The 16183-nt window shown below is 46.5% G+C and overlaps 1 protein-coding gene across 4 annotated transcripts in view; it reads left to right on the top strand.

The window, feature by feature from the left end:
* The window catches only part of UBR3 (ubiquitin protein ligase E3 component n-recognin 3), a 119649-nt gene that overhangs the window by 1841 nt on the left and 101625 nt on the right, over positions 1-16183 (top strand). For all 4 annotated transcript variants that reach the window (XM_063318210.1, XM_063318208.1, XM_063318207.1 and 1 more), the window contains exon 2: positions 13684-13823. In XM_063318210.1, coding sequence (XP_063174280.1) covers positions 13684-13823 — 140 coding nt within the window. The remainder of the gene's footprint in view (positions 1-13683; positions 13824-16183) is intronic.

Here is a 16183-nt window from a genome sequence, read left to right as displayed (position 1 = left end):
CCAAATATTCTCATGACAGTATTGCCCCATATCCTGTTAACACTGGTAGAGATTAATTACATTCTTTAGCCCTTCCACATAACTTTTTATATTGCTAGAGGGCTATGTAAAATTGTCAACAAAAGGTCTATGTTAGGGCTCCTTTCTGATATTTGAGAAATAGGGAAATCCCACATACAAAATAACTCCTGTCTACTGTAGGAAAAATAGGAGAAATGGGGCATAGACTGTTGCACTGAAGACCTGTTTCTGATTTCTGTCCAGGTTGAATCCTGGGGCAAAATAATATCCAAACAAATTACCAAAATGAATTCCCTCTCCAACATGCTTTTATTTTGTTACAAAACAAAATGGTGTATGTGTGTATCATAGCTTTTGAAATGAATGTTGACTTTTGAACTTAAATACTAGTGATGGGAGAAAAACCTTTGAAACATGGTTCAACTAATACAATGTAAAGAATAATAGAGGGCCAATGGATAAGTTGAACGGCCTTCTTTAATAAAGGATAGAAAATATAGACTAGCTAAAAGAATGGAACAAACAGTTAAAATAGTGAGTTGGAGACAAGAGGGGTAGCCTAAGAGAGAGCCGACTAACAAAATGACACCAAGAACTGTAATGAAAGAGATGACACATGGAACACACCATTGCCTTTTTGAAAGGAAATAATGTACTCAAAGGTTTGGTAGAGCATTGGGTAAGAGCAGCTGCTGGTGGTGGTACTGGCATAGTGAGTAGATGTAAAGTTGCTACGAGGGCGTAATTTCAGTTCGGTACTTTTTTGGCAGGATGAGTGCTGCCAAACTTTCCTGTCACAGAGAAGGCATGTGTTAGAGTCATCCTATCCTCTGCATCCATTTCAGTAGTTTGATACATGAACTCTAAAGTATGCCAGTATGTAAACAAGTCACAAGTGTTGACTGCTCAGTGTGATAGACACTACCCATTGTTATTAGTATGAATCTGGAGAGAGAAAGCAAAAACATCTGTGGGACCTAGTCATTTTTATTTTCATGCACAAACATTTGCATATGACAGTAAACAATTTATATTTAAAATATCATTAGATCTTATAATTTAGTGGCAATATAGTAGTAGCCTTCAGATTTGTGGAAAAGGTTCGCCTAAGTCCTAAAGTGGTTTCTTTATAGTTTTGAATATTGTATGAACCTGGTCATTGAGATTGTAAACAATAGTTTATGATTTACTGTATCATGTAAGCCCAGTTAATGTAACAGAGATGTATCCTGCATTTTATGTCATTACCTGAATACAGTATTTGAAGAATTGGAACAAACAAATCAAGATTCCTATGTGTAGACAGTTTTCATGTTTGGAAAAAGACTTGACGTACTAAAGTAGAAGTCTGATTAATGAGCATGCGCGCACACACAATCACACACATTTCCATATTACGTTTTCTCTCACTCCCCATAATACAAAACTCTTTTTCCAAAGTTTTGATCAAAAAACCAGATACGATGTGGAGTGAGGTAGTGGTTTATGTATGATAGGTATTGACATATACCATGATAATAGTCCTAGTTTTTTCTGTTCAGGGGAACTTTTTGAATGGAGGAGTATTCAGTCAGGAAAATGAAAGTGGTAATGAAATTATCTTTCCTTATCTCTTTCAAGAAACAGGTTTATCACTCTTCTGATGTTTATGAGACTTAATGATTGTTGAACATAATTAACTGGGAATGTATTCACTGCTATGCAGCAAGTTCTTTCTAATGGAGCTTACTAGTTTACAACTGAGATTTTCTATACAAATAAGTTCATTTGCTCTTTATATCTGGAATAAGAACATGCACAAAACATAAAATAAGTTTTGTTTCAAACTCAAAACATTGTATTCCAAAAATTCTGCTTGCCTAAAACAAAACCCTGGAATTTTTTTATTGTTCTGGATTTGACCAAAACACCACCCAAAACAATTTCAGACATTTTGGCAATGTGAAAGAGTGGAATTCAGAACATGCCTCTTGGGTTGCAAAATTTGGATTACCATTAAAAGGCAGTAAAGAAATACAGAAAACTCAACTTTTTGCTGTCAATTAATAGTTGTGCAGAGTTTTGCAGCCTAAATATGGTAGTCTAAGCCCTAGCATTCCTTGAGTTTAGAGCAACATTTGACCTGAAGATATAGGTATTTGAATTAAAAGAAATATGAGGTATGATAGCTCGGCTCTGTATTTTTTATTTTTCCCACAAGACACAAGTTTTCAGTCAATTTCCTCCTCCAAGGCTGGAGGACATCCTGGCAGCAAATACTAAATTAATTCCAGCCATTCCATTAAAAGGTTACTTTAAAAATGTTTTAAAATGAACTTCTTTGAAATCTAGATTGTTTACCCCTATACCTAACTTTGCAGATAGTCAAGAACATGGACTGTACCTAGCTGCTGCTATTCTCATTCTAAATGTAAATTACATTAATGTGACAGTACTTAATAACATTCAGAATAAAAGGGTAATCATAAGTTCTGAGGACATCCTTGCAAACTAATTCTTCTTTTTGTACTTCAAGTGCTAAAGGGACAGAAGAACTACAATAGATAGTTCAAACCAACAAATTGAAATATACTTTTGCAGCAAAATGACCATGGGCTGCTTCAAAATGCATAAGAAGATGAACAGATTGAATATATCCATCTAAGTTTAGCAGGACAAGTCTTGGAAGAGAACTTTGCACTTTGAAGCCCCCATAAATATAAGGGCACAGAGAATGTAATGCACAGAGTGTAAGAGGATGAATGAACAGTGCTAGAGTAAGAAACTTTGAAGAGCCAACCAGAGTTATTGTTTCCATTTCAAAGTTAAAAATGTAAAAAGAGTGAGCCAACCAAAGCCATTAACATAAAACTTTTTAGGAAAAAAAGAACACCGAAACTTCATTGATGATGGCTTGCTGAGTTTAGCTGGCCATGCTATTTTGTCCTGTTGGTTTTGGAGCATTCAGAGTGTCTTTGTTGGTGAAGACATACAGTGTGCATCTGTCATGCGCTGCCTACCTCTGAATAACGTTCAGACACTGGTTTGCAAATCAGGTTCTGGTTTATTTCAGGGCAGGTACAACGTTGGTAGAAAAAAGCTGAGAGTGACAGGAGCGCGCCGGTGCGGGGTTTAAATACCCCGCGCCGGTCAGCGCCCCCTCGCTCACGGTCACGTCACCCCCCTTAGTCCCATGCGTTGCCCTGCCGTTGGTTGAGGGTTTCCAGGATCGCCCATCCTCAGGTTTCCATTCTTCTGCTGATTGCTTTCAGCTGGGCGATCCCCGTTGTATTGCCGCTGATGGCTTGGGTGGCTCCGTGATCCGTTTAGCTATTGTTTGTTAGCCGTTAGTCGTTGTGGGTTGATGGCTACTTAACTTGTGCCCCTTCACTTATTTCCTTGTCATTGTCATGTGTGCCATTGCGCTGATGACTTTAGCTCAACGGCACTCATGACATACTGCCCCCTTTTCGAATAGTGTTCTCCCCCGGTTTTCTTGGTTTTCCCCGTGGAGCTGTCAAAACGCCAGATTTTTTTTTTTTTTTTTTTTCAAAGTTCCCGCCGGAGTAGTTGTCGCCCCTCCCTTTGCTCCTCCCTCTACCACGTGCCTTCCCAGGGTGTGTCCATGGTGCGCATGCTCGGGTTCTGACCTGGCGTGCGCATGCTCCAACCACACCCTGTTTGTTTGGCTCAGTTCGGCGAGGCGAGAGGCGTGGCTGGTCGGGTGCTTCTCAGCTCCAGGTAGGGCCCTTCTTTTCTTATTTAGAGTGCGTCGCCTTTGTTGTGTCTCCTGGGCGTTGCCCCCAGGTTGCCCTGTTGACTTGCTTGCCACTCCCCCGCGGCCGGGGGGCGGGGGGAGGGTGCTGGCGATCGTTTGTCACCACCCCGTGGGCCCGGGGCGGGGGGAGTGAGTCCCGGGGGGGGGAAGGTCCACCCAAGTCGCGGGCTTGGGGGGGGCCCTTTCCCTTGGGGCACGGGAGGCGGGGGGGCCTGCGGGGGGGGGTTGGTTTTGCTGACCTTGGTTGCGGTTTGTCGGGGTATGCCCGGTGAAATGCTCTGGTCAGGTCAGGCGCGTTAACGTTGTGCGCCGCCACCCATTCCGGGTGGGGGAAGTGTTTCCACCTGACCAGATATTGTAGAGTTCCTCGTTGCTTGCGGGAGTCGAGGATGTCCCTTATCTCGAAGTGGTGTTGCCCGTCGATCATTAGCGGTGCGGGCTGTGGCGTGCTTGGGTGCCATCGGGAGGTGGTTGCCGGTTTTAGGAGGCTGGTATGGAACACCGGGTGGAGTCTCCGGAGGTTGTGTGGCAGGTCCAGGCGTATTGCTACCGGGTTCACTATTTGCGTGACTCGGAACGGCCCGATGTACTTAGGCCCCAGTTTTTTCGAGGGTTGGGTTGACTTTAGGAACTTGGTGGAGAGATAGGCCATATCCCCCGCCTGGAACGTCGGTTGTTGGCGCCGGTGCTTGTCGGCCTGCTCTTTGTAAGCAGCCTGTGCCTCCTTCAGCGCCGCCGTGATTACTGGCCATGCTTCCGCGATCTTCCGTCCCCAGTCGCTGGCGTCCACCTGGGGTTCCGGGGGTTGAGGTAGCTCCGGTATGGGGACGAAGTCGCGCCCCGAGACTACTTCGAACGGGGTTTTCCCCGTGCTCGTGTGGACGGCGTTGTTGTATGCGACTTCGGCGAACGGGAGCAGTTCAGCCCAGTCGTCTTGGTGGTAGTTCGTATATGATCGTATAAATTGCTCTAAGGTGGCATTAAGAACCTCAGTGGCTCCGTCCGTCTGCGGATGCCAAGCCGTAGATAGGGCCTGTTGGGTCCCCGTCAGCTTCAGGAAGGCCCGCCAGAATTTGGAGGTGAACTGTGTGCCCCTGTCGGTCACCACACGTGCGGGACATCCGTGTAGCCTGTACACGTGGATGAGGAAGAGTTTGGCTAGTTGTTGTGAGGATGGGACCGACGTGCAGGGGATGAAGTGGGCCTGCTTTGAGAAGTAGTCCTTCACCACCCAAATGGCCGTTTTCTTCTGGCTGGGTGGGAGGTCCACTATAAAATCCATAGAGATTTCCTCCCATGGGCGGGAGGGTTCTGCCACCCGTTGCAATAGCCCCGCGGGTTTGCCTGGTGCCCGTTTGGCCCTAGCGCACGTTGGGCAGGACGCCACGTAGGTTTTTACGTCTCGCCTGAGCGCGGGCCACCAGAATTGGCGCCGTGTTAGGTGTAGGGTCTTGAGGAACCCAAAGTGTCCCGCTTGCTTGGCGTCGTGTGACCTATGCAAGATCGCCTGGCGTTGCGAGTCCGGGACGTAGATTCTGCCTTCCCCCCATGCCAGGTCTTGCGCCATCGTTACCTTGTCGGGGTTTGCCAGGAACCAGGGGTCGGTTTTGAGGGCGGCGGCGAGGTCCGTGCGCATTCCCCCTGGTAGTTGCGGTTGGCTTCTTTCCGTCGCCGGTTGTCCCGCCGTCGGCTGCGCCGTAGCGTCGAGCTGCCTCCGTGCGCCGCTTCGGGTGGTCACGGCCATCCCCAGTTGCGAGGCGGATAGGACCGTCCCAATGGTGTCTGGGGCGGGCTCTTCGTCTTGGGGCAGCCGGGAGAGGGCGTCGGCCAGGAAGTTCTTCTTGCCCGGCATGAACTTCAGCTGGAAATCAAAGCGGCTGAAGAATTGGGCCCATCGGACCTGTTTTGGGCTAAGGCGTCTAGGCGTTCGTAGGGCCTCGAGGTTCCGGTGGTCCGTCCAGACCTCGAATGGTTGGGTGGCTCCCTCGAGTAGGTGTCGCCATGTCTCTAGTGCCGATTTCACCGCGAAGGCTTCTTTCTCCCAGACGTGCCATCGCCTCTCTGTCTCGGAGAACTTCCTTGACAGGTAGGCGCATGGTTTCAGGAGCCCCGTGGAGTCTTTTTGTAGCAGGATGGCTCCCAGGGAGAAGTCTGAGGCGTCGGCTTGGACCACGAACGGCCGTTCTGGGTCCGGGTGCACGAGGATTGGCTCCGTCGTGAACAGCGCTTTCAGCTTGTCGAATGCGGTCTGGCACGCGGGAGTCCAATTCAGCACTGTGCCTGGGTTCTTGGCGCGTCGGGTGTCCCCCACCCCTTTGGTTTTGAGGAGGTCCGTTAAGGGGAGGGCTATCTCAGCGAACCCCCGGGCGAATGACCTGTAGAAATTCGCGAATCCCAGGAAGCTCTGTAGTTGCCGTCTGTTGCGGGGCCTCTCCCAGTTTAGCACCGCTTCGACTTTTGCGGGGTCCATTTCGATGCCGTCCCCGGAGATTCGATACCCCAAATAGTCTAGGCGCTCTTTGTGAAACTCGCACTTTGTAGGCTTTGCATAGAGCTGCGCCCTTCTGAGCTTGTCGAGGACTTGCCTGACTAAGGTTACGTGTTCCTCGTGTGTTTTTGTGTAAATGAGGACGTCGTCGATGTAGACCAGGACCCCTTTAAACAGATGTTCATGCAGTACCTCATTGATGAGCTGCATGAACACCCCAGGGGCCCCCGCGAGTCCGAAGGGCAGTACCTTGTACTGGAAAGCGCCTAGGGGGCAGTTAAACGCCGTCTTCCATTCGTCCCCCTCCCTGATTCGGATGCGATAGTACGCCTCGCGAAGGTCCAATTTGGAAAAGACTTTGCCCGTGGACAGGTGGGCGAGCATGTCCTTCACCAGGGGTAAGGGGTATTTGTTGGACAGGGAAGCCGCGTTTAGGCCCCGGTAGTCGGTGCAGAGCCGTAGGGTCCCGTCTTTCTTCTCCCGGAATAAGACGGGGGCTCCGACCGGTGAGCATGCTGGCTCTATGAATCCCCTGTCTAGGTTTTTATCGATGAACTCCCGGAGGGTTGCCATCTCCTTCGGGGTCATCGAATAGATCTTTGGTCTAGGTAGGGGGACGTCGGGCAGTAGGTCGATCCGGCAATCCGTCTTGCGGTGGGGGGGTAGTTGGTCTGCCTCTGCCTCTCCGAAGACCTCGGAGAAGTCGGCGTATTGTTCTGGTAGGTCTGCTGTGGTAGCGGCGTTGTCTTGTGTGGTCGCCTCCGCTCGTCCTACCGTGGGGTTGCTTTTGCCAGCTGGTACTGGTGCTCGATACTCGCCGTCGCCGAATGTGAAGGTGCGGGTCGCCCAGTTGATCCGCGGGTTGTTTTTCGCGAGCCATGGCATCCCCAGGACTGCAATGGGCCGTCCGATGGGCGTGACTACGAACGATGTGCGCTCGGTGTGAGTGCCCATTTGCAGGGTGACCGGCTCGGTTTGTAGCGTGGCTGGTTTCCCTCCCGCTGTAGAGCCGTCCAGCTGGTGGAATGCCAGCGGCGTGGGGAGGGGGAAGCAGCGGAGGTCGAGTTTGGCGACTAGGTCGGGGTGGATGAGGTTTTTTGAGCACCCCGAGTCCACTAGTGCCGCGGCCGTGGTGGCTCCGTTGCCGGCAGAGAGTTGAATTGCTGCCAATATTACGGAGCTTTTGTCGTTTCGTTGAGGTGGTCCGCGTTGCTGTCCCACCGCCTGCCTCGCCACGCGTCTCAGAGCAAGCGGGGAGCATTTCCCGCCGGCTGGTCGGGGTCGGTATTGTCCTCTTCCCCCCAGTAAGCGTCCCAGCCCTCTTCCGGTGTCGCTGTGGCCACGGTCATTCGGCGGTGAGGGGGCGGCCCCGGGTTGGGTGGTTTGGGGCTAATTTTCGGGGCGGGCTTGGGCGCGCTGGTCGGCGGTCGGTTGGCGAAGCAATCCGCCGTCTTGTGCCCTAATTTGCCACACCTCCCGCAGGGCTCCCGGTTGAACTTCTTTTTTGGGTATATGGGGCCGGCCATCCCCCCGTGTGGTGCGGGTACCTTTTTCCCGGCATAGTTTATGTCTTCCGTGGTTGTCATAAGGAAGGTGCGGTGCGCGTGTTCGGCTTTCCCCGCGAGGTGGATCCACCCGTGTAACGTTTCTGGGTCGTCGCGGTAGAGGGCCCATTGGAGAACGTCGCGGTTGAGCCCCCTTTTGAAGATTTCCAGCAGGGTGGTCTCAGACCAGTCGCAGACCTTTCCCGCGAGGGCTTTGAACTCCAGGGCGTAGTCAGGGACCGTGCGTGTGCCCTGTTTAAGTCTCTGGAGTGCGCTTTTCGCCCGTACTTTAGCTAGGGGGTCTTCGAAGTAGTTTTTCATCTCTTTGATGAAAACAGGGAAGGTGGCGAGGGCGGGGGAGCTGGACTCGTACAGTTGGACGTACCAGTCCGCCGCCCTGTCTTGGAGTTTGATCGCCACGGCGGCGATCTTGTCGGCCTCGGAGTCATAGGAGTGTCCGTGCCTCCCCATGAATTCCCCTAGCGTTGGTCACGAAAAACGAGAGTTTTGAGGGGGTCCCATCGAAGAAGATGGGGAAGTCCTTTGGGGCCCGGGCGTTTTGTGCGGCCCCGCCTCTCGCTTCCCGGGGTGTGGTGTCGGCCGCCTGTGCCGTCTGCTGGCTCTCCGCTGGCCCGTGTGGGTTCGGTGCTTCGCTCGGGGTGTGGGCTTGTGCGGGGACGTCGTTGGGTGGCGCGGGGGGCATGAGCGCCTGGAGCATGGTCCGGAGTTCCGTCAGCTGAGCCCGCATGGCCGCGAGTTCAGCTCGTGCCTCCTCGTCCACAGCCCGCGCCGCCGCTGGGGCCGGTTCCGTTGGCGCGTCCTCGGGGGTGGGTTGCCGGTGGGGTTCATCGTCCCTCCGCCGCGGGTCCGCTTCCTCCTCCGTCTGATGGGTGTCTCCGTCGTCCTCCTCCGTGTTGAGCACCGTGGGGCTGTCGCTCCACGCCTGTTGCTGGGGTGCGATGTGGGGCGCGGGGTCCTCCGCTGGTTTCGGAAGTCGTGCTGCTCCCTCCCGCGGTCGGGTTGCCTCCGTCGCCATCTCCCCTTGGGGTTGGAGCTGAGGCTCGGGTCGGGTGGGGTGGGCGTCCATGGCTCCGGGAGTCCGCGGTGCCTCTGGCCTCGGTCGGTCCCCCTCTGTCTCTTGCCGCGCGGCTCGCCCTCCTTGCCCGCGTCGTTCCGGCCTCATCTTGCTGGTCTTCTCACCGTCTACTCCTCCCGCGGCTCGTTGTCGTCCGGTGGGGCTCGGCGAGGCTGAGTTTATGACTCTCAGCTTTATGTCATGCGCTGCCTACCTCTGAATAACGTTCAGACACTGGTTTGCAAATCAGGTTCTGGTTTATTTCAGGGCAGGTACAACGTTGGTAGAAAAAAGCTGAGAGTGACAGGAGCGCGCCGGTGCGGGGTTTAAATACCCCGCGCCGGTCAGCGCCCCCTCGCTCACGGTCACGTCACCCCCCTTAGTCCCATGCGTTGCCCTGCCGTTGGTTGAGGGTTTCCAGGATCGCCCATCCTCAGGTTTCCATTCTTCTGCTGATTGCTTTCAGCTGGGCGATCCCCGTTGTATTGCCGCTGATGGCTTGGGTGGCTCCGTGATCCGTTTAGCTATTGTTTGTTAGCCGTTAGTCGTTGTGGGTTGATGGCTACTTAACTTGTGCCCCTTCACTTATTTCCTTGTCATTGTCATGTGTGCCATTGCGCTGATGACTTTAGCTCAACGGCACTCATGACAGCATCCTAAATTTTAACCTCAACAGGAATCAAGAACATGCACAGAATATGTTATACTACTCACATACCTAAGAAGCAAACCAGTGTGTATTAGTACTGGTTGCATTAGCAGGAACTTAAAGAAATAGTGCATGTGCATCAACATACATATCTGACATTGCATCCATCATTTCACCTGCTTTTATTTGAAAGGCCATGCAATCAACCACCCATGTGAAGTCTAGCTTCCCTACAGGAATCTTCACCAAAAAAAACCCCAGCAAACAATGGGGTGTTGACCAGGGAAAAATACTCTTCTTCTGATCTATCTGTGCTGTGTGGTCTACTGCTAGCAAGAGTAACTATATATGTAACTGCTATTAGTGTGTGTGATGTCAGATAAAATTCACTCTGTTTGACTTACTTGGGTCATGGACTGGGATCAGCAACTTCATTATTTGCCATCTTGAAGGTTGGTGGACTATGGCAATAGCGTTAATGAAGGGTGGGGCCTTGAGAGAGTTGGTGGATGACTCTCACTGGAGTTCAGATGATGCAGGGAGCTGATAAAACTATGTGGAGTGTCTTCTGGTGTGAGCCTTATTCAATGATTTTTTCAGGATCTAAAAGAGACGGCTAGCAGTGTGCTGTGTGGAGTCATCTTCAGTGTGCATCTTTCAGTTGGTGTGAGTTGCAGATTCATTCTATGAACTCTGAAGAAGTGAGCAGAGTTCTCTGTGAGATGAGTTCTACAACTGTAGGTTTGATTCTTGTCCCTTTGAACTTCTTCAGTCTGTAGTGAAGGAACGGGCTGGGTTGATGCCACTAGCCTTGAAAGAGGCAATTGTGTGTCCCTACTTCATGATCCATCAGACTTCATCCCACAGGCAGGACTGAATCATTTAGGCAAACTCACACATATTTAAAGAACTTCTGATACATGGTATTTGTTAAAGAAGTAGGAAGCTGTAATCAAAGAATTTCAGGAATGTGTTGCAAGACACAGCTATCTGTATAGAAATACTATTCAAAGCCTCTTACATACCCTTCTCCTTCCTGCCCTATGCAAGTTCTAATTGGTGTTTCTGGGGAGGAGAGGTCAGGCCTTTGGGCACTCCAATATGATCTTGGCCCTCTCCTTCATCCCCTTTAACGTCTACATAGAACCTCTGAGAGAGTCATCCATTAATTCTGGATGAGGTATCAACAGTATTCAGAGATACCAAACTGTATATTGTTTATGCTGGGCTGAGCAGGTGATATGGTAGAAGTCCTGGCATGGAGAGGCTGTTAGGGACTGGATGGGGCACAACAGGTTTAGGATGACTTCCAGCAAAATGGAAATGCTTAGAATGTTTAGATACCCTCTGGTTCCAGAAGTGCTCCATCTTTAACTCTTGGTAGAGTGCCATTACCCCTGAATGAGCAGATGCACAACTCACGGATCGTCCTGAGCTCACATTTCCAGTTCAAATAGTTCCACAGTTCCAGGAGGAAGCCATGGCCAGGAAAGCCTTTCCCATATTTGGCTAGTGCACCAGTTGTGAACTTTTTTGAATTAGGAGGCTCTGGCAATAGTTACCCATGCCTTTGTACTGTAATCTCGTATTTGGATCACCTCAATTTGCTCTACATGAGGTGGCATATCAAGATGTTTTGGAAGCCACAGTTGGTACAAAATACAGCTACTCCCTTGTTAACTACTCAGGTCCAGTCTAGCAGAATATAGTAGCTTTAATACTGTGAGAGCTCTTCTGGTTATCATTTGGCTTCTGGGTCCAATATAAAGTTCTAGTTATCACTTACAAAGGTCATTATGGCTTGGGACCTTGTTACCTCAGGATCTTCTAATTCAGGTAGAATCTGCCCACCTGTTCTGCCTGGGCTGAGAATTCATCTTCTCAGGATATTGTGGGAGGGTGGTCAGAAACTGAGTCCAGCTAAGGTTCTTAAAGCTACCTTCCAACTCTTTTCCACATCCTTAGACCAGCAGGAATTTTAGACTACCCATTTGATTCATCTAAATTATTTCCTTTTCATTGTTTGTAGTGGGAGGGAAACAATTATATAAAAACAATTGTTTGATAACAGTACTGAGACAGCTTTGGTTGCATTTCTGGATGACCTGTGATGGGCTCAGGATCAAGGTAGTGCATCCATCCTAGTCCACTTTCATCTCTCAATGGCTTTCAATACCATTAACCATGGTAACATTCTGGACCAGATGGGCAGTTGGGAGTGGGGGGCACTCTTTGCAGTGGTTCTCCTCCTTCCTCCAGGACCAGTTCCAGTTGCCGTTGTGTTGGTCTAGTCCTAGGCCCTTGCTTTGTGGGGTGCTGTAGGGCTCTCCCCTTTCCTTTTGAACGTATACATGAAGCCTCTGAAAGAAATCATCAGCACAGGGTACAGTATCATCAGTATTCTGATGATTCCCAATTGTACTGTATGTCTCTGCCTCTGCCCCCCAAGCAAAGATGTCAAAATTCTGCCCCAGTGTCGGGGTCTGGATGAGGAAGACCAGGCTTCAGCTCAACTCTTCCAGGTTTTGAGTGGCTATGGATTTGGGTCCCCATGGGTCCTGGAACTGGAGACTCTGAGTGGGGTTGCACTGACCTGTTTGGATTCAGGTGCCAGCTTTGGCCAGGGGGAGGGCTTTGTTGTGTCAAAGATGCATATATTTTGTATTTTTATATTTATATTTATATTGTAGTGTTTTTAGCAATTGGTCATTTTTATCATCTGTAAGCTGCCCAGAGTCGTCGTATGTGAGATGGGCAGTAGAGAAATATGACAAATAAAATATAAATAAATAAATAAATTCTGCTTGGTTATATGCATGGCATCAATCAGTACTTATGAGCAGTGGCTGCTTGAGAGCTGGTTAAAAGAAACTTTGTGTAACACTGTAAGGAGAAATCAATACCCAATGGATTGTCAGTATGTTTTTTTGGTCAAAAATTTAATTAATTTTTTTCTTACTAACAGACAAGGAAGTGATTTAGCTTTTTTTATTAACCTGCCCTACAGCAGTGTGGAACTTCGAGTTGAACTCAGTTTTGACTCCCAAAATTCTCCCAGCCAGCATGTTGGCTGGAGGAATTCTGGAAGTTGAAGTCCACACATCTTAAAATTACTGAGGTTGAGAAACCCTATAGGATTTATACTTTTCCATGTATTTTTCTTTTGAAAAACATTGATTTTAGTGGTATACTGCAATGTTATATGTATACATTTTTTCTGTTAATTGGTTTGATATATAATATTTTTTTGGAAATAAAAGAAAAGCAGATGAAATAAAATTATTTTTACTTCTTGCTTAAGAAAAGGGGCTAGTCTTCTTTCAGGAAGCAATTCCTTCTGAAGCCATGGCACAAAAAAGCGACTGTTTGAATAATACCATTGTATTAAAATTTGAACACCAGCTTTTATTGACGTGTTAGTATTTAAAAAGTTGTTATAAATAGACTCGGTTTTTCTGTGATTTCATGCAAGTATAAAGATTGGCTTAAGTGTAGCATTAAGGTCCAGTGAATAATCTTAGAATCATAGAATTAAAAGGGATCATTAAAGCCATTGAGACCAATCCCTTGCTCAGTGCAGAAATCCAGTTTTATATCCTTGATAGTTCTACCCTCCATTTGAGCACATCCAGTGATGAACATGTCCAGTGAAGGAGAGCCACTATCTTTTTGATTACTGTAATTGGCTGCACTTCTCAATTTGTTGTTATGGTTAAAACCTTTTCCTAACATTAAATCAGAATCTGCTTTCCTGCAACTCCATTGTGTGGAGTTTTGTATTTTGTGGCAATAGAGAACAGTTCTCTACTTCCTTCTGTATGACATCTTTTTGTTTATGAGTTGTTTTACAACTACATGCAAGCACCTTTCTTGCATTCAGGAAATTCTTGAAGACCTGGTTGTTCTCCCAGGCCCTGGGGACGTGGGGATTGTGGAGCCCCCAGTCTGTTTGGTCTGGTCTTGCTTTGCTTTGTTTTTCTTTTTTGTACTTTCCTTTTCTGGCCGTGTGTGTGTGTGTGTGTGTGTGTGTAATGGGTTTTAGTCGTAATCCTCCTAGAGTCATTTGGGAGTCATGCAACCTATAAATAAAAATAAATATATTTTTTTAAAAAATTGTGAAAATTTAATTTTGAATAACTTTATTTACAGGTTTTGCAAAAGGCATCGAATAAAATCAAGCTCAGAAGTTCCATCTGTTCCAAAAGATTTGTTGATAATGTCAGAACTAGTTCTTCCACAATTCATCTTCTGTCTTATTCAGTACTTAAGAGAAGGTTATAATGAGCCAGGTAAATTTAATATCAATATTTGTGTGTTATCTCACAAGTCACATTCTTAACACTGCTAATACATTTAGTTTTATTGGTTGGTTTGGTTTGGTTTGGATGGGTTGGGGTTTTATATTCCTTTTTATTTCAATGATCATTGAGAATATCTATGTGGTCACTAAGTGTCAACACCAACTTGATGGCAGATAATCAGTAAAAAAAAATCAATTTTCTAGGAAAGTTTAGTTTCAAGTAATTCGTGATTTGCAAGTAAGTGGTGTTTTGACAAAGCATGACAAAAGTATGTATATTATATATTGTAAGTGAATTTAATGTAGCAGGATTCTGTAGAGTCCCTTGAAGCTATTTCTCCTTCTGCCCTATCCTGTTTAAGCAACTCCTGTGTTTTTTGAAGAACTGGGAGAAAAAATTGAATTCCATCTATGTTGAGATGGAAGAGGAGATGATTTGTATTCTATATTGTTTTGAAGAGTAATTCTAAAAAAAACAAAAATGCATTAGAGCTAGTATACAGTGCCCTTCTTAATGAAATATGAATGGCAAAAGCCAAGCTATGAGTACTAGATTATAGTCAATCTATTGAGTTGAGTGATGAGTGAAAGAAGGAAAAATACTTGGATAATTGAAAATGTCAAATATCAGGAAAATGAGTCTTCTGGTTGGGTGTAAAAGTAATGAGCAGCCACAACCCTATGCTGAATTTAGGAGGAAAGGAACAGCCAATTACTTAGCTAAAATAGTTTATTGTGACTAATTCTGCTACAATCTTCTTGGGACCTCTCTGAAAATGCATGTCATCTGCATATCAGTGTTACTTTAAAATTCCTGGTGGTTTCTGTGAATTGCTTCATGGAGATGATGCAAAATATGAGGACAAAACAGAATATTGAGATAGCCCAGAAGCCACTGAGGTCCAAGGAACTAATAGGATTGTATTGCCTGTCCATTCCTTTTTTTAAAAAAACTTTATTGAAATTTCAAAATATAGATAAAATAAAAGATGTAGAAAAAGATTGAAGAAAAACTAAAAGAAAAAAGATTAACTACACAGGAATACAAAGTGACTTCCGACCTCCTCCAGCACAGATACAAATACATAATACATTAACATCTTACTCTAATTCTGACCTTGATAAACATTATTTCTATACACTATAACAATCTAATCATCAAAACCCAAAATCAAAACTTCATTTTTTTCGGTTACAAGCAGAAAGTCCAAAAGCAGTTTCCACGTAGAAATCAATCCAGCCAAATCATTTTCTCTAACCAATGCTGTCAGTTTCGCCATCTCTGCCAGTTCCATTAATTTCGCCATCCATTCTCCCACTATGGGAATTTGTGTATCCTTCTGTATTTGCACATGCAAAAGTCTTGCTGCCGTTGTCATATGCAACAACGAAGTCCCAGATTTTGTTTCAAGTTGTTTATCCATCAAACCCAAAAGAAAAAGTTCTAGTTTCAGTTGTACATTCATCTGAAGGATCTTCTGGATTATAATACATACCTGCTCCCAATATTTCTTAGCTTTCTTACAAGTCCACCAAAGGTGGTAAAAAGTACCTTCACTGTGGGAACATTTCCAACATACATTTGATACCCCTTTATACATCTTCGACAACTTACCAGGTGTTAAATACCAACGGTACATCACCTTACAAAAGTTCTCTTTCAAGTTGTAATTCAGTGTAAATTTCAAGCCTTTGTTCCACATATTCTCCCATTGATCAAGCATATTGTATCCAAAATTTTTTGCCCATTTGATCATACAGTCTTTAACATATTCATCCTCCAAGTTCATTTGCAATTATACTTTATCCATCTTTATACATGCTCATTATTAGTACATATGTCCACTTCAAATTGGGCTTTTTCATTAACAAAATAAGTCGTCTTATCCAAGTTGAATTGTTCTGTCAGTTGTGCAGAAGTAAACCAGTGACAAGCGAAACCTTCCATTTCTAATAGTTCTCTTGTTTCCAGCTTAGGCTCTCCTTCCACAAAGGTTAATAACTCAGCGTACGCCAACCAAGATGGTTTCACAGTCATCTCTCTTCTAAAAAAAGCTGCTTGGGGTGATAACCGTAGAGGTACATTGGGAGACAGTCTTGTTTTGTATTTACTCCAAACACTTAGTATGGCACGTCTAACAAAATGGTTTTCAAAATCCATATTAACTTTAACTTTATTGTATCATAAATAAGCATGCCACCTGAATCTCAAATCATGCCCCTCCAATTCCAATAATTTCTTATTCCTCAAGGTCACCCACTCTTCCATCCAAAGCAAACAACAAGCATCAAAATAAAATTTCAAATCAGGTAATCCTAACCCCCCTTGTTCTTTAGCATCTTGTAGCA

The sequence above is a fragment of the Candoia aspera genome, chromosome 1 (genome assembly GCF_035149785.1).
Source record: "Candoia aspera isolate rCanAsp1 chromosome 1, rCanAsp1.hap2, whole genome shotgun sequence".
Taxonomy (NCBI): Eukaryota; Metazoa; Chordata; class Lepidosauria; order Squamata; family Boidae; genus Candoia; species Candoia aspera.
This window is presented reverse-complemented; position numbering and strand designations above follow the sequence as displayed.